We start from the raw sequence: 20046 nt of genomic DNA, 5'->3' as shown, positions 1-20046 counted from the left end.
GATGCAGCTACAAAATAGCTACATATGGGAACATTCAGAGAAATCTGCTGTACGCTCTGAAGCTGGGACTGCACAGCACCATCCTGCTCCAGCTGACTCTCTGGCACATGATGGAAACGAAAGGTGACACAATAAGGACAGAAAGGGCAGGGTGACCAAGGTCTGCTTCGCTTCGGGGGGAGGCCCAGGATATCTTCCGGGTAGCAGTGTGCCACTCGGACCTGATCTATACGAGGATGTCTGTAGCCAGAACCGATGTCATTTAGAAAAAATCTTGGAGAAGGGAGAAGAACCCAGCACCTCCAAGCTCTTGGAGAATGGACAGAAGCCTTGCTGCAATCATGCTCAATCACACTGCTCTTAAGATATTTTGGAAACCACATTTATTTGAAAGCCTTTATGTGTAACACAGTAGTATAAGCAGTATGGTTTTAAGGACTACGGTCTTGGCAATTGATAATTTAATTATGCTGCATCAAAGATTAAATACGCAAACTGAGGATTTCAAAAGTAATGTTAAATTCCCTGAATGATGACAAGGTTTTGACCTTTTTGTTAATTTTAGATCTGTAAAACCCAGGGGAAAAAAATCAATTCAGATTTTTTTTTTAATATTTCAGTTGTGCACTTGCATTTTGTAATTGTGTGCTTTCAAGTTGTAAGTGTACCTTTAAGGGCAATGACATGAGCCCTTAGACTGGGGGATGGGGGGCAGGCACACACCTGCCCTGTCAGTCAAAACTATATCTTTTTACAGAAACATAAGCCAACCAAAAGCAAGGATCAGGCACTTCTACATATACTTCCTTGATACAGAGCCCCATACCAATAAAGCTCTTTTTAGAAAATCATTCAGAAAACAAGAACAGCCAGATATCCCACAGCTAGCACACTTGTGAACTTTGTAATACACCTAAATTAACGCAAGGATATCCATTTTTGCCATTTGCAAACAAATGGCCATATGCGCTTTACAGAAATATATACAACCTGTGTTGTGTGTGTCACTTGCTTTTATCCTACCAAACATTACTGACATTATTTTTTTTGAGCTAGATCTTGAACAGCACCAAATAAAAATGAATGCCAACTGGTTACTACAGCTTTTACTAAAACATCTTCATAGTAATTCATCAATGGCTGTGATCAGAGTGCCGCCAGGGACACAATCACAGATCAGGCCATTATCCTTAAGACAGCCAATACAGAAATACAGACCAGCCAGCAGCTGTATAACCAAATACGCAGAAGAATGTTCTCGTATTTCTGTTAATCGGAAGCCCATGCATTTGCTGGTAAACCCAGGTTCAGTGATATTTTGTAGAGAACACTTGATCATCGATGTCACTGCTTTGTAATGAGATGATCCTTTCATTCAATCATTCAATTAATTTGCTTTCAACACACTTTACAGCAAAAGGCACTTCTATACTCAAAGAATAGGGACAATTTAAACGGATGTGAAGGCCATTAGCAGCTATACATTAAGTATGCCTGAGCAATACTCTTCCAGATGACAACAAAAGATGTGTGTTTGCTGCAGACAGAGTATAATATTGGGTAAAAATACAAAATGAATACTTAAATAAATCTAGATAAAAATCAGGTTATTTTCTTTTTCCTCTGCAGCTATTTCTTTAAATATAATTCACTACAGAAGGAACTGGTTTATAACACTGCCTTGCAAGCAGTGCAAGAATGCACTGCGCCACAACGAACACTGGCCGTATTGATAAATGCGCTGTTCCCCTTCTTGATTCCTCTACAGCCAAGATACCCCGTGAGGCTGGGGCCCACAACCTGTCCATCACACTTCTCTCCCCTCTGCCTCCACCATCAGCTTTGGTTTGTGCGATTGCATCCAGATCTCTCAATGGCCTGAAAGTCTAGCTTAAAGCCCTCTTTCCTACGCTGGCTTTAACAGGGAAAGACATGTTGCTGTGCTGCAGAGCAAGAGCCCCAGATGAGTCACACACTTTTTACTGTAAACTCTGACTCACAAAATCCAGAGCTCTGGTCCACTGCCACAATCGCAGACCGCTGCATGCTCAACTTAGCTAACCTGAATTGGGTTTTCACTCAAGTGAGAAATTAGGGAGTGTGAGAACAGGACACGTGAGAGGGAAATACACATGATTAAAAACTAGACTCAAGGCCAATCATGGCATCCAACACAGTTTATGTTCATATATATTTCTGCATAGCAGACCAGCTAACAATCTATAATCCAATGTTTCTTCACCAGCAGAATATTTTAAGTTTTGGGAAAATGCTTCTTTTTATTTTATTGTATTTCTTTGTTCATTTTGCACTGGTTCTCCTAACACAAATCCTTTGGCAAAACGCGTTTAATCTCGTCATTCCAATAAAGCTACTTCAAATTGAATTATCTTTCATAACAACGCTTGGATATATTATTCAATTAAGGGATTAAAAATGCGAGATGGCAGGTACTGTTTGGTAATAAAATAATAAAAATCAATAAATCCTGGTGTATTTCAGGCCTGGGGCATTACTTTCATTAAAAAAATATCACGTCTCCTCATTTAACAGGCATTACATCATGAAACACACCTGACTGAAAACACACTATTTATACAGACGGAAATGTGGGCATATTGTTTCAAATATCTGCTGCACTGAGAATTCTTCAGACAATGAACTGTTTACTTTGGGCTGTGAAAGAAACCTATGTCACCTTTGCAAGCACTGCAGAAGTTCATTATCTTACAATAACACCTACAGACCTTCTATATAACATGGAAGAGGAGAGCGACGGGTTAATTTGTGGAAAATTAGAAAGGCAATGCTGTTCACTTCATTTCTTGATGATCTTATTTCATACTTGTGAAACAAAATCCTGCAGCAATGTTGAAATGATAGAAGCACCAATGATGTACAGCCAACCCATCCAAGCAATTCCTTTGGCAACCAAGCTAATTAAACCACGGAACTGCAGGAGTCCAAGGGAAAATTAATATTCTTTCTAAAGGAAAATGACAGAAATACAAGCCTGGTGACTGTAAGCTTCCACCCATGCAAATAAATCTCAACAGGTCTTTCAAAAGCTATCAACAAAAAACACATGATAAAAACATACTGGGATCTTCATCGGTAACTCTCAATTTGAACTTGAGAAGTCAGACAGTCAAAACTTTCAGGCACTTGTAAAAACGTGCTTTTTTGGGGGGACAGGAACTCTGAGGAAGGAAACACTGTGTCAGAGGGCAGCAGGTGAGGGACTGAATACAGATGCATCTCAAAGTGAATGCACTGATGCATCTGAACACCTCCCCAGGAAGAGCCAGTGTTCAATAACCTCAGAGACCAATAAGAGCGGTCAAGCTCTTAAATGATCATGTACAGTACTGACACTCTCAGCCACAGCGCTGAGCCGCGAGGACGTCAGAAGGGAGAGTTGAACCCGCGTCTCCAGAAGAGCCCGGGAGCTCCACACGCCAGTGCCACCGTGCACCACACCACGGGGGCAGAAGGGGCGGGCGGAGGGCTGCTCACCTGCGTGCTGTTTGCCGGCGGTCTGCGGTGGCAAGTCGGCCCCCGGCGGGCCCGTGCTGAGGGGGAGGGTCCCCGCGGGCAGCGGCTGTCCCCGCTTTAGTAGCTGCTTGTGCTCGTGCTGGCGGAAACGGGGGGGCACCTCGCGGGGAGGGTAGCGCAGGGCGGCCGGCTGCTGCTGCTGCTGCTGCTGCTGCTGCTGCTGGACACTGGGAGGAGCTCTCTTGCCATTGCCACTGGTGCTCACTGCGGGCACGGACGGAGGCGCGCTGGGGTTGGCAGGGTGGGGGGCGCTGGAGCTGGGCTTGGCAGATTCTGGCACTGGAAAGGAGACACGACACAGAAAACGCAGTTTAGCGTCCAGTTTCCCTGCTCCCCCCTGGAAGCACACCAGACAGTACACACAAGGGCTTCAACATTTAACAGCAGCTTTCTGAAAATGATTTAAGAGCATGAGAATAGTTACAAAGGAGAGACGGCCATTCAGCCCACCTTGCTGTTTGACAACTAGTAGTTAATTAATCCATAGATCTCACCCAGCAGTTTCATGAAAGAACTTAGGAAACAGCATGTCTAGGTAGCTTGTTTAATGCTCCCACAAATAGGAGCTACTGTGAACTTTTTAAAAGTCATTTGTGAGTCTTGAACCTGCACTCTGTTGAGCAATACTGTTTAAGACACTGGGCTTTAAAAAGCTGCGCTCTCATGTTGTATTCAAAACCTATCCTCATGCAGTGAAATGCATTGAGACTGTTCTTCAGTAGATGAGGGAAGGTATGGTGTTATTTAACCTGTGGCTTAACACAAAGCCGTGCCATGTAGAGAGGAAGACCATTCTTTGAGCAAGAGAACAAAAGGCATGTTGCGATTTATCTGCAATACAAGATTGTGGGTTACAAACTGCTGCGGCAGCCTTTACCTCCTATCATTCTCCGTCTGGCATTGTTAAATTCATCGACATGTACCAATTCCTTTGCCAAAACAGGTAATTCATAGGCTGTGCAGAGCTGGACCCCCCAAATACTGACAAGTGAGAGCATGCTTACGCTACGAATGTGTGATCTCTGTCAGAGTTCTGCACTGGAAACAAGCTTGTCTCCGAGAGGAAGAGAAAATTTAAAAAGACCCCATCTGAGGCAGAACTAACAGCTTCGTTTCCCCCTCCCGCCCCCCTTTAAAGACTGAGCAACCCAGACTTTCATCTCCGTCGCCTTGGGGCTACAGCAGACTGACAGCGAGAGGCGTCAAGGAAAGACTCGTTTCAAAGGGCCAAGGCTGCCTCCTCAGACAGCTGCTGAGATGCTCCCTCTATTCCAGAGCAACCTTGACAATGTAGCACAGCTAAAAACAAAGCGACCCAAAAGGGGGAAAAAAAAGAATTATGAGAATCGTCTCCTTCTCTCCATTTTTTCTGGGCTCTCCCAGTCATGGCCCGGCTCGTATTGGTCTTTAATTCACTTCTATAGCGACTGCTGTAAACACAGCTAGAGAAGCTGAAGGGAGCTCGAATGCGTATCTGTCAATGCACAGATGGCATACAATGTATGAGAGACCCTCAGGACCCATATGAAAACGGTTTAAATCCAGGTTTATATATATGTAGCTATAAAACCCGATATAAAGCTTTGTTAAAGCACCCACTTCACCAAAGGATAGATGAAGCAGGTATTAACACTCAATTTTACAAATAGGAAGATATGTGAATTAGAATGCAAGCATTTTTAGTACAGATTATAATGAATCATCATCAGGGGAAGAGGCCTCAATATTTTTGAACAAGTTCCAGCAGGGGAATTGAGTTTTAAATCTTCTATCAAAAGTACTCAACTTTCAACAGACTGGTATAGGGGAAAAGCATCTGATCTGATGAAACTGCCACCTGTCATGCCCTTCAAAGGTCTTGTGACCCCAGCGCGGTGCTACTGATCCATCGAAACAGCTTATTCCTTAAAGACACACACACACAATTACAAGGTGACTATTTAGTGCTCCGGCGGTCTTTCAGCTCAGCCACCAGGATTAAAGCAATAAATCTCCACCCACCCAGTTCTGGAAGCTGCCAAAACCTCTCTCTCACACTACTTTGAAAAGGAGACACTCAGCTAGTGAATTAGAGACCTTGGCACCCTGCACGGTGCACACAGACACACAACCCCCACCATGCCAGGCCTGCTCCCCATTGCAGAGGAGTGATTAACAGACTGCGTCCTCCGTGCAGCTTCAGCGCAAGCTACAGCGCGTGACGCCAGCCCCTGATTAATACCAGGCCTGCCCGCGCCTCGCTCAAGAACAGGGAAAGGAGCCTGCACTCTCTCTTTTCTCCCTCCCCGCCACCCTCCACCCCATCTCATCTACTTCAAACACCTCATTGTTCAGTGCTCTTATGAATATATTACAGGAAGCAGATGGACCCCACAACTCTGTGCTATTCTCTCACAATCCATGACATGATTTATTCGTCCGTCTTTTTCTTTATGGTTCAAATCTTTGCACTGATGCCGACGAATTAAATCCCAGCTCTGACGTAAATCCTTTTGGAAGCTTTAAAGGAAGCAGTTGGAGCAGATCTGGGGGTGGGGTTCGGAGATGTGGAAGCAGGGGTACCAGAAGCACAGACCCGCGATCCGTCCTCCTCTTCCCAGCCATCCAGGGCTGCCTCAGCCCATTACTCTAATCTTCACTATGTTACTGAGCGATTCTTCACAAGGCAATTATTTTTCAACATTTCTTCTTTCAGCTGCTTACATTATATTACCACTGACAGAGTAATTATCATTGGTGCTATTAAAACAATGTATCTGCAGCAGACAAAAAGGCCGAATTGTGATTTGCATCATATGAATACTCTGTCATGCAAGCTAATTGATGAAAACACACAAAACAAACTAACAAAAATAATAAAACTCAGTTACATCTGAAAACAGACATGAGACTAGGCTAGGCTTGTCAATGTCATTGCATTACAAAGCTCAGTCAGAAAGAGATCACAAGCATTCATGCAGCTGATTGTGAAGGTCAAATCTCGGTCATCAATACTGTAATTATTTCACTCCATGTTTTTGGATGAAAAATGTTCAGATAATTTCATGTCTGTCTTTTTTTGAAGCCTTTGCAGAGTGGAGAGAATGGGATGAAAAATGAATGAGCTAATCACCTACTGATCAGATACCACCAGTCCTCTAAGTGCCAAAGGGATTGTCTGCACACGTGGAAAATCGGTTCTGACAGCCTATACTACAATACTATGACCTATATATATATAAATGCAGCTAGTTAAGTTCATTACAGGTACTGAAGAAAAAAGGTGAAGAAGTCAAGATGCTGGATTCACAGTATCTCATGATGACAAAGTACTGTATGTTGTAAGAAATTATAGTGAATCTATCTGAGACTCTCACTCACACCTGGCAGAGGGCCTATGATGTTAAGAGCAGCACAGGGGACAAAAAGAATAGAAAACCAAATACTCTTTTAGGTAAACCAAAGGAATTCAACCGAAGTTGAAAAGTGGCAATTAAATAATTTATCACAGCACACCTATAGTAAATTCCATTAAACTAACTGAAGCACTCCAAGATCACCCATGAACTTGTAATTACATCTTCCAGAGATGAATAGTTAATTAAACAGGAATGCAATGAATATAAATCCTACACACAAAGAGCCACTCTCAGGGTTCCTTACTGTACTATTAGAAGGCAGCTGTAACCTTTACTAAGGAATTCATAGGCATTTGAAAAAGTATTTCTTTGCACCCGAAAACGTTTATTGTTGGAGGCACCATCACGCTCACAGACTGTGAGCTTAGGTCTCTCAGAAAACGCAAGCAATGTCCTCGGTACTCACAATCAACACTGCTATCGCTTTAGTACTTTACTGAAAACAGCTAAAATAGTCTTCTGTCACTGTTGGGTCCAAAATGAACGACACTAATATGAGACCACAAAAGAAACGTAAACATCAGAGAGGAACAGGCATCCCCATCCAGGGCCAGGGATAGGCTGCAGCTCCCCTGTGACCCTGAATTGCATGAAGAGGTTAGAATATGGATATTAGAGAAGACAATTTAAAAGGAAAACATGTGCCGCACCACCAGGACTGTCAAGTGGTAAGGCAGTGGGGCGCTGTATCCCCCAAAACCGCTGCTGACCAGGACAGAGAGCTGCTTCCCAACCGCGGAGCGTGGTGCAGATCCCCACACTTCGTGGGGCGCAGACTGCCCCCCCCCCGCTTTAGGTTCGCTCTGCTTGCGCTGCTGTTGTTTCCATGAAGAACGGCTTCTGTCTGCGAGGCGAGCAGAGCCCATCTGTCAGCGTGTTTGCAGAGCAGGGGCCTCAGCAACACTGGGTGACGCCAAGAGCTGCTGTTTGTTATGTAGGCTGAGGCTGCTCTCCAGATACCAGGCTGTTGTCATGGAGATGCTGGCTGCATGATGCTCCTCTGTGACCCCCCCCCCCACCCCCTCTTCCCTTGCCCATTATGGAAGTGCCCTCTCCCTCCTCTAGGGGCAGGCTTTTCCCCCCTCACAGCCCCAGGAGCCACTTCTCTTGGGGGCCAAACAGAAAATGAAAGAACTGCTCATGCCCATCCTTTTTTAGGTCAGCAACTCTAAACTGGCAAAACGATTCACTTTGTCTTCCTCTGCAAGTTATGAAAAGCCTCTGCAGAACAAAACTCCTCTGAGTTCGCCCCCCCCCCCCCCTTTTAGACTCTTAGGTCAGGCATACCAGCCTTGTGTTTTCAAATCCAGCAATCAAATTTATGCCATTTATCACTCAATGAACAGCAAGGTAAAGATGCTCCCAGCCTTCCATCATACCCAAATCTCAATCAATGAAATCACTGTTTTTTTTAAACGTTTGACAAGTAACTTGACCCAGGTGGGAAGTAGATCGATTTAAACCTTGGCCATCAACACCGCTTTTCAAGTTAATTATAAGCCAATGTTAACTTTTCCTCCAGTCAATATCAATGCTAGTAATGGAAAATTTAGAAAAATTAAGCAAGAATATTCTGTCAGCACTATTTTTGAGCTCTGAATTTGAGATTTAGAGTCTTTATAACCAATTTAGAAACATTAGTTCCAATTGATCTTGTGATATTACTATACTCAGGATGTCAATGTAGAATAAATAAGCAGAAAATCAAAATCCACATTAGATCTGACAGTTTTATTTAAAACATTACAAAACACTGCATTTGCTCCATAAGTGGAGAAATACTCACATGCATTTATTCCAGATGATAAAAAACACATTCTCTAGAGGCTACTAACTTGGTTATCAAATTAGCAGCAGAACAACTTCTCACATAGGAAGACACACTCCCCATTCACAGAGCCTTAAATCTGAAAGGACTTCGGATCAGAAGCTTCTTTGTAATCATTAATCAAATCAAAACGGCCTCCCTGTCCATTTCTGACACACGCTGCTCTTGACTGCCCAGCAGCAGAGCTGGGACTGAAGCATCACCGCCTCCCCCTCCATCCTCAGCACCGCAATGAGGCCGCTGCCTTTCTGCTGGCTTGACATTTATTTATTTTTTGTTAAAAAGGCAAGCTTTCCATTTTTGCTTTTTAATTGACTAGCCGCCAAAATTTTATCCAGGCTTATGGACACGTTTTACTTGCAGGCCTTCGAGTGGCGGGCCACATCCGTAAGCATCACCTCGGAAGAAAAACGACTGGCTCTCGTCAAAGAGAAACAAAAAGCCGCACGTGTGCCCCACTGCCGTCATGCAGCAGTCTAATGGAACTCCTGATGCTGCCTGGAATTTAAATGAAGTCCATAGTCCAGCGTTGGCAATGAAGACATTGCCGAACACCAGCGCTGCAGAAGCTGCTTGACTTGGTGCAGCACTGTCTGAAACACGGCATTTCAGAGATTTCAGCTCAAAGGAAATTCCTATGACAGCACACAGATTATGGAGATTAATTAGAGATACTTAAATAAGATGCAGTAGTTAAAAGGCACGACTCTCGGAGGCACGTTTCTGCATTTCCAATCCTTGCTGCCTCTGATCGAGGGCAGCAGCAAAATGCTTTGCAGAACCCTGGACCAGCTACAGCTCCAGCCTCCCGCCTTGGCACTGAAAGCCATTAACATTTCCACCAAATACCGCTGCTTCCATTCACAAAGCTCCTTCAATCTTTCAATTGTTTTAAAGGAAGACGCCGCCAGACTGCAGTGAGGAACATGAACTTCCCTCTCTATTGGAAATGGTTCATTATGGCTGTCCCATCTAAAGCCACTGTACCTAGAATAGGCACAGACTAAGGAAACACTGTGCAGTATTAGTCTTTGCTACATACAGTGGTGTGAAAAAGTGTTTGCCCCCTTCCTGATTTCTTATTTTTTTGCATGTTTGTCCCACTGAAATGTTTCAGATCATCAAACAAATTGAAATATTAGACAAATATAACACAAGTAAACACAAAATGCAGTTTTTAAATGAAGGTTTTTATTATTAAGGGAAAAAAAAAATCCAAACCTACATGGCCCTGTGTGAAAAAGTGATTGCCCCCCCTGTTAAACCATAAATCAACTGTGGTTTATCACATCTTTGGAAAGCTGAGTTCAATTTCTCTAGCCACACCCAGGCCTGATTACTGCCACACCTGTTCTCAATCAAGAAATCACTTAAATAGGACCTGCCTGACAAAGTGAAGTAGACCAAAAGATCCTCAAAAGCTAGACATCATGCTGCGATCCAAACAAATTCAGGAACAAATGAGAAACAGAGTAATTGAGATTTATCAGTCTGGAAAAGGTTATAAAGCCATTTCTAAAGCTTTGGGACTCCAGCGAACCATAGTGAGAGCCATTATCCACAAATGGCGAAAACATGGAACAGTGGTGAACCTTCCCAGGAGTGGCCGGCCGACCAAAATTACCCCAAGAGCGCAACGACGACTCATCCAAGAGGTCAGAAAAAAACCCACAACAACATCCAAAGAACTGCAGGCTTCACTTGCCTCAGTTAAGGTCAGTGTTCATGACTCCACCATAAGAAAGAGACTGGGCAAAAATGGCCTGCATGGCAGAGTTCCAAGACGAAAACCACTGCTGAGCAAAAAGAACATAAAGGCTCGTCTCAGTTTTGCCAGAAAACATCTTGATGATCCCCAAGACTTTTGGGAAAATACTCTGTGGACTGACGAGACAAAAGTTGAACTTTTTGGAAGGTGTGTGTCCCATTACATCTGGCGTAAAAGTAACACAGCATTTCAGAAAAGGAACATCATACCAACAGTAAAATATGGTGGTGGTATTGTGATGGTCTGGGGCTGTTTTGCTGCTTCAGGACCTGGAAGACTTGCTGTGGTAAATGGAACCATGAATTCTGCTGTCTACCAAAAAATCCTGAAGGAGAATGTCCAGCCATCTGTTCGTGACCTCAAGCTGAAGTGCACTTGGGTTCTGCAGCAGGACAATGATCCAAAACACACCAGCAAGTCCACCTCTGAATGGCTTAAGAAAAACAAAATGAAGACTTTGGAGTGGCCTAGTCAAAGTCCTGACCTGAATCCGATTGAGATGTTGTGACATGACCTTAAAAAAGCGGTTAAGGCTCGAAAACCCTCCAATGTGGCTGAATTACAACAATTCTGCAAAGATAAGTGGGCCAAAATTCCTCCACAGCGCTGTAAAAGACTCATTGCCAGTTATCGCAAACACTTGATTGCAGTTGTTGCTGCTAAGGGTGGCCCAACCAGTTATTAGGTTTAGGGGGCAATCACTTTTTCACACAGGGCCATGTAGGTTTGGATTTTTTTTTTCCCTTAATAATAAAAACCTTCATTTAAAAACTGCATTTTGTGTTTACTTGTGTTATCTTTGTCTAATATTTCAATTTGTTTGATGATCTGAAACATTTCAGTGTGACAAACATGCAAATAAATAAGAAATCAGGAAGGGGGCAAACACTTTTTCACACCACTGTACAGTATGAATAAGATGGTTTCGTGATCTTAGAAATGAAGAGTGGGAAAGATATGAATGAACGCGTGCAACGAATGAGGAGCACATTGTAATGTTTTCTCTCTGAAGGGGAATTCCTGAGTGTTGAGCTCAGAAGATGAACACTGCACAAGATTCAGAGTCATGGTGGCTTATTTACCCCTGTCCCCTTTAAACAAATGACAGCACCTGTGACTGCCACACACACAATGTAACACAAACGGCACTTTCTCAGCAAACTCACCAGCACACGGGTTAGACAAACATGCAGTGACAGGTTCAGACCTTTGATGACATTTTACCAGCTTCACCGGAATAAAAAATGACATGAATTGGCAGCTCGTGTGAAACCGCAGCAGATCTTTTCCTGCAGTTAAGGCTCTCTCATGAGACCCCGTTTCAAGAGATATCTGTCGATGTCAAACATTCCTGCCAGGCTGGGCTCAGCGACGTTTATTGCATCCAAAGGCCGGGAGCAGGAATAGGAGGAGGGTGCTGCCCCTGTGTACTGAAGTGAGGGGATGATTCAGCCACATTTAAGCATCCTTGAAAATGAACAGGTTTTCCCAGATATCTTATCTAGCACAGCACAGTGGGCTCCGCCAGTCTTCAAGGGCCAAAATGTCTTCAGTGGGATTTTAAGCACTTAATTGGGCTATTTATCAGGAAAAGACAGGTCCTAATTACTGATTAACAAGTACCTGTAATATATACAGGCCCTTGAGGAATGGGGGTTCCCTGTTTTACACCAAAAGGGTTCTCATACCAAAAGAGACAGTCAAAGATATTCAGTGCCTCCAGTTGGTGCTGACATTCCATGGAGGCCATGCATCTTTCTGTATTCATTCTCCAACACCACTGTGCAGGCAGATCACACAAGGTGACCAATACATTAGCAAGCCACTCAAGAGAAAAGACTGCGAGAGGCAGCTCGCACCCAGGAGGTTAAAAACACTGGTCCCAGTCAGGCGACCTTAATCCATCGTCTCTTGTGCCAACCTGTGCCAGGAAAACAAGTGGGTCTCAGAGACTCTGGGTATCGATTAATGCCAATTAATGATCTTCATGTGCTGCAAGCTTACCACATACTTCCTCATTTCTCAAAGCAAAACAAGAAAAGATTTACTTCATGCATCAAATGCAAATTATCCTCTCCTTGCAGTTGCTGGCTCAATCTTTTTTTATGTAAAATCTTTTAAACCTTTACACATAACGCATTCAAAAAGAATGCAAAGTGATTTTGTTCTTTCTAGAACAGGTTAGCTATAGCTTAAGGAGGTAATGACTCTCATGAGCAAAGCTGTAGCAATACCAGAAGCAATAAGGAAAATTAAAATTTGGGACCCTTCTTACCAATCAGTGCATGCAATATCCACACTTAAAAAAGAGCATAATTACTGCTCCCGCTAATCAATCTGCAACACATAACTCACCCTTTATACAATATTAATTTATAGTGAATTTATAAATGTTATTAAGAACTTAGCAAAGTAAATTGGATTTTAATTAGATTGCAATTCATGAAATCCGACAAAGTGTTGATGTAATTAATTGAATGTGAAATTGCAAATTAAGCCAATATGAAATTACAATGTGCTTGCTATGGGACAATCCTGTTATCGGTCATGACACTATGTAAACATGTTGCACTTTACGTATGCTAAACCACGTTGTCAGGGAAAAACCAAGTGCAAAAGGGAAAAGGACATAAAACGTTTAAACAAATTTCCTCCTTTATTCCCTAAAAGAGCATGACTGAGAAATGTCTTTAATAAAGTCACCAATATACATTAGAAAGGCAGAAACCATACACATGTTAGCTTCCATTCCATTAGAAGGGTATCTATTTTCATTTGGGTTTTTTTTTTAAATCCTATTTCTTTGCAACCTACACCAATGGTGGAGCAGAATCAGCCAATCACAATGTACTTCCAAACAGTGCATAAGAAGGCCTTACAGAGAATCTTGCATGAACACAAATCTACAATCTGTGGTCAAGGGTTGACATTATGCCGCAGCATCAGCATGCAAGATGCAAAGGAGCAAGTAGGGGTCAATTTCACACTGCAGGGTAACAAGAAAGATGACAATGTTTTGGCTGTGGACCCTTCCTCAGTTTGTGGTCTAACTTCAAGGGAAGCTGCCCCCGTACAAGAGAACCTTTAATCTCGCTTCGTTAGCAGTGTAAAGACAGAGCACGGCTAACACACGGAGACCCCCTGTGCATCCACGAACAGCACTGTGCTACAGCTGTCCAGTACAGGAACTGGCGCTTCATTCTCCAAAGCCAGCGGCTCACTGCAGTCAACGTCTTCCGAGGGAGTCGGTTTAACATCGCCATGTCTTTGTTTTCGCCACCGCATTCCAAGGAGATCCCTGCCACGGCACTGTTTTTGAGTGAGCCGACTCTCCCTCTCTCCAGAATTCCCAACTGATAGATCCCAGACCCCTCGCCCCGAGTTAATGGATGCTCCAGCTCTCAGCTGGCAAACGAGTTCCTTCTTCACACAGCCGTCTGGAAATTGCTGTATGTCGTGGCCCTGTAATGTGGAAAGCAGCTGGCTGGACCCAAGTACGCTTCAGCGTATGCAAATCGGGGGCACAGGAGTTAATTCAACAGCACCCAAGTCTATCTCATTTTCATACATGTAAATATTCGGGGAGGCGAGATCGACTACTGCAAACAAATTGAAACGCCAAGAGGTGTTGCAGCCAGGAGGAAAACAAAGGGCACAGGAACGCGAGGAGACAGCCTCGCTCCGGTGCGCCAGAATCACAGCACGAGAATCACATTTCCAACAGGCTATGACCATCCTGACCCTAGTGCAAAAACACAAACCCCAGGAAATACATTCCCAAGTGCTGTACAGGCCAAAGATAATTGCTCCGAGACTCTCCTCTAAATGAACAGCAACATATACAGCAAGCCGAAGCTGTGGGTTGGAACGCAAGGTTCTAAAATGGAAATGAGACAGGCAGGGGTGGGAGGGGCAAGGGGTAAATGCAATACTGAAGCCGTTTAAAAAAACAGTTTACTGCCTCTATACAAGGTCACTGTTAGTCAGAGTAAACACTTTAGCGCAGATTCACACGTCCCGCTTTTGGCCACTGAGAGAGCAACACAGTCGGCCCAGCAGGACAGCACATTTCGCAGCCACTGAACAGCTCCGCTGCGGCATGAGAGCCGACTGTGGACTTCAGATATTTTGGCAAACGAACGCCGGCTGACTGTCCTTTTGATTCCAGTAAACAGACCGCTCAGCAAGCCAGGCGCGATCTCAAGCTGTGCCGTAGTAGCGCGACGTGGCGCAGCCGAACACAGCGGCCCGCTCCGCGCAGGAAGCCAGGCCGCAGCTCGGCTCAAGCGCGGCCGCGGGCTCCTGCCCGCACAGGGTTAATGGCACAGCAGCTGCTCCGCATCTGCATGGAGACACCCAGCGTACAGCGCTCGGCCGCGCCAGGAAAGGAGAATGCGTGCTTCTATAAGCAATTTGTCTTTCCTCCTCGTTCTAGCTGCTCTTTGCACTACTTCATGGTGTGTGCCTGCGCATGAGGCACTCGGGGGGCAGCTGGGAATGACGCCATCGGGAGCTTGTTTTGTCGGTACTCTGAAGAATCTTCAGAGGCCCCCCCGAGCTACACACTGCCGCAGTCAACAGTACATTTAATCAGACTGGAAGCCTAGGCATCCTCTCCAGCATGCTCTTGCACCTCTCCTCCTCCTCGGGTCTCTTTCTCTCCTCCCTCTCTCCCCTATCTTCGATTCAACACTTCCCTGGACTCCTGGTCCCGGGTTCATTTTTATCACTAACCTGCTTCTTCCTTCACAGTTATGTCTCTCCACCCCCTCCCCTGTCTCTCCCTGCTAAGGGCCTCCTCAGAACAGCAGTCTCAAGCCTGGAGTGTTGTCTTAAACTCCGTTCCCCCCCGAGCCAAGACAGTGCGCTCTCTCCAGGACGTTTCCCTTCAGAAACCAGAATATTAACAAAACAGGAATTCCAGTAAACGCAAAACTAAGAAAATAGTAACTAACAAACAATGAAAAATAACAGATGGAAGCCAGCCATTTCAGATGAAATCACACAAAACCTCTCAGTCAAGCAGATTCTTAGACAAAACCCATTCAATATCCATAAACACTGTTCTGCAGTGACTGAGGGTGGGAAGAGACTGATATTCTAGACCTTTTATTAAAAGGCCTCCATGTTCAGAAATAACATCACACAAAGAAAAAGGGAGGGAACTTCACTTCTGCTGAAGGAGGGTCTTAGCTTTATCCACTGCTATTTCACAACAACTTCTACTTAAGTGGATGCTTTCTCATCACGACTAAGGACCTGAGAGCACTTCAGCACAATGTCCCAGCTGAGCCCGCCATGCACTGAAGAGCTGGACCACCTCTAGGCTGAAAAGCTACTATTTGCCAGCCTCAATCTTAAGTATCCCATTTCTTTTCCTGACCACTCTGACTGCCGAGACCCAGGAACCCAAACGGAGAAATGCTCACTTGAGTGCCATTAGCAGAAGCTCTAATGAGATTTACATCAGCCGGGCTTTGACAAGACGTAAACCCAGACCCCATCTGCTTTCCTGACAGCACCAGGAAAGACCTACCCAGTTCCCTTCTGGAGGAGATTAACAGCTCTCCAACGGAAAACTCTCCCATTTAAAGCTTTACTTCTCTACCCGGCTCCTGTCTGCGCAGTGCCACCCATCACACTGCTTCCCCCACCTTAACGTGAAATTAAAACACATGACAAGCAGACAAGTATTTAGTCAGGTGCTTTCAAAACTCATGCGTCTTGCTCAGAAAAACGCCTCCCACTTGATTAAAAACATCGTTCCTTCAAACAGTGACAGGGCAGGCCAAACAAAATCACAGGTCATGCAGTCACCAGGACAACCCCGGCACGACTCAGCTTTTCAAAGCTGATTCCACCACAGTTTTAAAAACCCACCTCAGTGGATGCGGTCAGAAAGCTTTACAAAACATTACACCAAGTAATAGCTAACCTGTGTTTGGACCTAGAATGGAGGACCGTACCAGCTAAGCAAAGTTAAAGTACAAAGGAAAAAGAAATGAGGCAATGCCACAGATCAGTCCTCTGCTTCTGTGAGAGGTCCTTGCTGGAGGGGCACACAGGGCAGTAGAGACAGCTGGCAGGAAGTGATGTCATACTCCCGGCAGGAAGTGATGTCATACACGGCTAGACAGTCCACATTAGCAGGAGGTAAAGAGGCTTGTTTTGGAGCGGGAGCCATTCCAAAAGGCAGCCAGGGCTTCTCGTCATCTGGCCAGCCACAAAAAAAACGGACTGGAACTGTGCTGAGCCCAAGTCAAATCAGCTTGTTTACACTGAATCAAAGCATCACTGAGAATATGCTAATCAAATAAGCGTTGCATCAATCTACACCGCAATACAGAATTGTCCCTAGACAAAAAACAGAAAGACACAGCTACTTATCACACTGAACGTCTTTACAAGGAGAGGAATCGATAAATGGGACGTCTATTTTACCTCTATTTTTTTATTGACATTTAATATGAGAAACCACGGATAAAATCATGTACGGGCATTTTCAGCACTCACCTTTGGTTTTCTGTTCAGCAGCCTGAAAGGAAAAAACAGAAATGAAATGAACAGCTGAAACGGTTAAATTTATTATTGAAAACATTATAGATAAGGTTCAAGTTATCCTTTGGAACATGTTCAATAGCAACAAGGCAAGGTGACACAAACAACACACAGGACCAAACACTAAGAAAAAACGCTGTCACCCCTAACTGTATGATACTCTACACAGACCTGAAAGGCACAAGATCCTCTGACTGTTTTAATAGATCACACTGAGTCGCTAAAGAGCAGATCACCATTATCACTTACCTCAACAATGAAAAGCTAGATGCCTGTGAATGTCTCACATTCAGAATGACAATTGCCTAAGAATTCATACAGCAGCACTAAACTACAGTTCAAAACCAACTCTGGGTGGCATTCTGGGCCTTGTAATATTAACAGTGGGTACAGCCATCAGTTTAGAATTGATATTACAATTTGATTACTACGATATTGTTTTAGCTTGTTAGGAATTCAATCGGTAAATGTTATTCATATGTTACGTATGTAAGAGTATTCAGGGAGGGAACATGCATGCTATCTCTGAAACATTAATCTACTCACTGTTACAGCACTGACTGTAAATGGGATACAGTCATCTAAGAAATATCCTGGCACAGACTAACTTTATTTTGTAGTACTAGAGAAATTTCATAATCCAGCAATTATCCACTACTCTGGAACTCCCAGAGTTTTATTAGTTGAAGCTGCATACTAAAAAAAGCATAATAAATTACAAAATAAGATATTTTTTTTTTAAATATGGAGTGTACTCTCAAAGTATTTTCAGCACAAATAATAAATGGCTTTTGCAGCACATTTTTTCTGTTCAAATTGGGATTTACAAAACTGCCAGCTTTACAGATGGTAATTTACTGAATCATAAATCCAGACCAACCAAATTAAAACCAGGCTTGAGATCAAATAGTTCAGCTGGTGTAACTCATTCTCATTTTAAACTCTAAAAAAGATAAATGGAGATAGTGGCACATTACACCACTTACCCACTAATCCGAGAATAATTAGATACACAAGCCCAGAAGTGTGAAAGGCCAGTCACTCATTTAATAATTCCAGGGCTCTAAGCTAATCAGCCTGCAATAACCTCACCTGGACAACACTACGACTCTCTGCTACTCCATTAGGAAAAGGGAGCTTGTCAACAACATTAGACCAGTGCAGCCACAAGCCGAGCAGATGTGTGTGCGGTGCAAACACACAGAGCCAAGCACTTCAGCGGAGTGAAAGTGTTTTAAAAGCCACAGTTAATTAACAGAACAAATACCCACTGGGCCCGCAGAGCCCTATTTACAGGGGGTTCCTGTCCTGTTAACCTGAAACAAGCAGGCCTGCATCGCGTCAAAAACACCTGAGGTTCTTGCGCAAGGTAAAGTACACTCAAGGTATGACTGAGCGGGGCAAAAAGAAATGAACCCACCTTTTTCTGAGCAGCGTCCCTCTTTTTCTTTTCTTCTTGCCTTTTCTTTTTCTTTTCTTCCATCAAATGGTTCTCGTCTTGTGTCTCCTGCTTCTTCTCTCGGCTGGAAGTGAAGCAGACAGGTTTTGTTAGCCGAGAGGTCAGAGAGTATCGGGGGGGGGACAAGCTTAGCTGATATAACACCTGCAAACTCCCTTCCACCTCATTCTGCTGCCAGACATCCATGTCTCACCTCAAGCCCTTCAATGAAAGAGCAGGGCTGAGGAAAGCCAGTAATGTGTAAGCCAATAAAAGGGCAGCTCTCTTTTCAACATTGCCAAGAAGATGTAACAGCTTCCTCAATATAGAAAGACATTCCCCAGCTCCATTTTACCAAACGCTGCTGGAACACTATCACGTTCACATTAACAGAACCCGGGGCACCAAGGACTAGATTTCTAGTGATGACAGGTATCTCGACTCGACTGCGGCGCAGCTTATAGCCAGCTATAAGAATAATGTCGAACCCCTCTGAAATCTAGACGGTGTCAATCCTGGCAGGGGCAGAGTGAAGCACACACGTTTCCTGTGGCAGAGGAGCCTGGCTTTCAGAGCGGCACAATTCTCCGCTGTCCAGGGAGTGGAGTGGTGGGTGCTTTGAGCCCCTGAGTGCTCAAGATCAAATCCCAGCAGGGACTTCACCCGCTCCACTGGCACCAATGACACGACACGCTAGGTCAGTTAACAATCACTGCAGCACATGATCCTCACCTGAAGGAAAACAGATACTGCAGGAAGGCTAGCAACACGAGACTGCTTCACTACCTCCACATCATCACAGCTCTGCGCCGATGTTTCATCGGCTACACCTCGGAGAGCACCAAGCATACTGGGAAATGCAACCCCTTTGGTTTAAGAATCCATTTTAAAAAATCCATAAACAATTATGCTCTTAACAGTTTTGCCCTTGCCTGGGGTTAAGATTACACACAACAATTAAAAAAGAAAGTGCAATATAAAACTATTTATAATAATAGTCTCTGCTAGCAAACCTATTCATTTCTTTATAGTTTATAAGTGACTATAACCCATCCCTAAAATGGAAGTATCACTAGAGCAATGCAATTTCAAATTATATCCACGATTTTATTATTAATCTTACCCTCAGATAAGTACAATGCAGATATTTACAGGGAGGTCACCACCTGAGCTCAGTATTTTACAGTTGACAGTCCATGAGTTGCTTTAAATGCAACACTTTATATGGTCCAGCTCTCCAAGACACCAAGATTTTCCCCCCAGTCCCATGGAGACCTACAGCAGGCAGAGATTAGCAAAGTGCGGGACTGGATTTAGGTACTGGAGAGCAGAACAAGAGAAACCTGCCTCTGAAACCCAGAGATTTCCAACTGTCAACTTTCCTGCACCTCCTTAAGATCTTCGAATTGTTTAAATATACTCAGGAGACCACATGGCTCAGTCAGTAGCTCACTGAATACCAACAGTTAAAGCTGGATGAATCCATGAAATGAATCCATTA

The 20046-nt window shown here is 44.0% G+C and overlaps 1 protein-coding gene across 4 annotated transcripts in view; it reads right to left on the bottom strand.

Moving 5' to 3' along the window:
• The window catches only part of tnrc6c1 (trinucleotide repeat containing adaptor 6C1), a 63344-nt gene that overhangs the window by 27670 nt on the left and 15628 nt on the right, over positions 1–20046 (bottom strand). For all 4 annotated transcript variants that reach the window (XM_088926912.1, XM_088926914.1, XM_088926916.1 and 1 more), the window contains exons 2-4: positions 18528–18630; positions 17063–17084; positions 3517–3834 (exon numbers count right to left, since the gene is read on the bottom strand). In XM_088926912.1, coding sequence (XP_088783038.1) covers positions 3517–3834; positions 17063–17084; positions 18528–18590 — 403 coding nt within the window. In that variant the 5' untranslated portion in view covers positions 18591–18630. The remainder of the gene's footprint in view (positions 1–3516; positions 3835–17062; positions 17085–18527; positions 18631–20046) is intronic.

Source organism: Atractosteus spatula, chromosome 11, assembly GCF_055471065.1.
Source record: "Atractosteus spatula isolate fAtrSpa1 chromosome 11, fAtrSpa1.hap1, whole genome shotgun sequence".
NCBI lineage: Eukaryota > Metazoa > Chordata > Actinopteri > Semionotiformes > Lepisosteidae > Atractosteus > Atractosteus spatula.
This window is presented reverse-complemented; position numbering and strand designations above follow the sequence as displayed.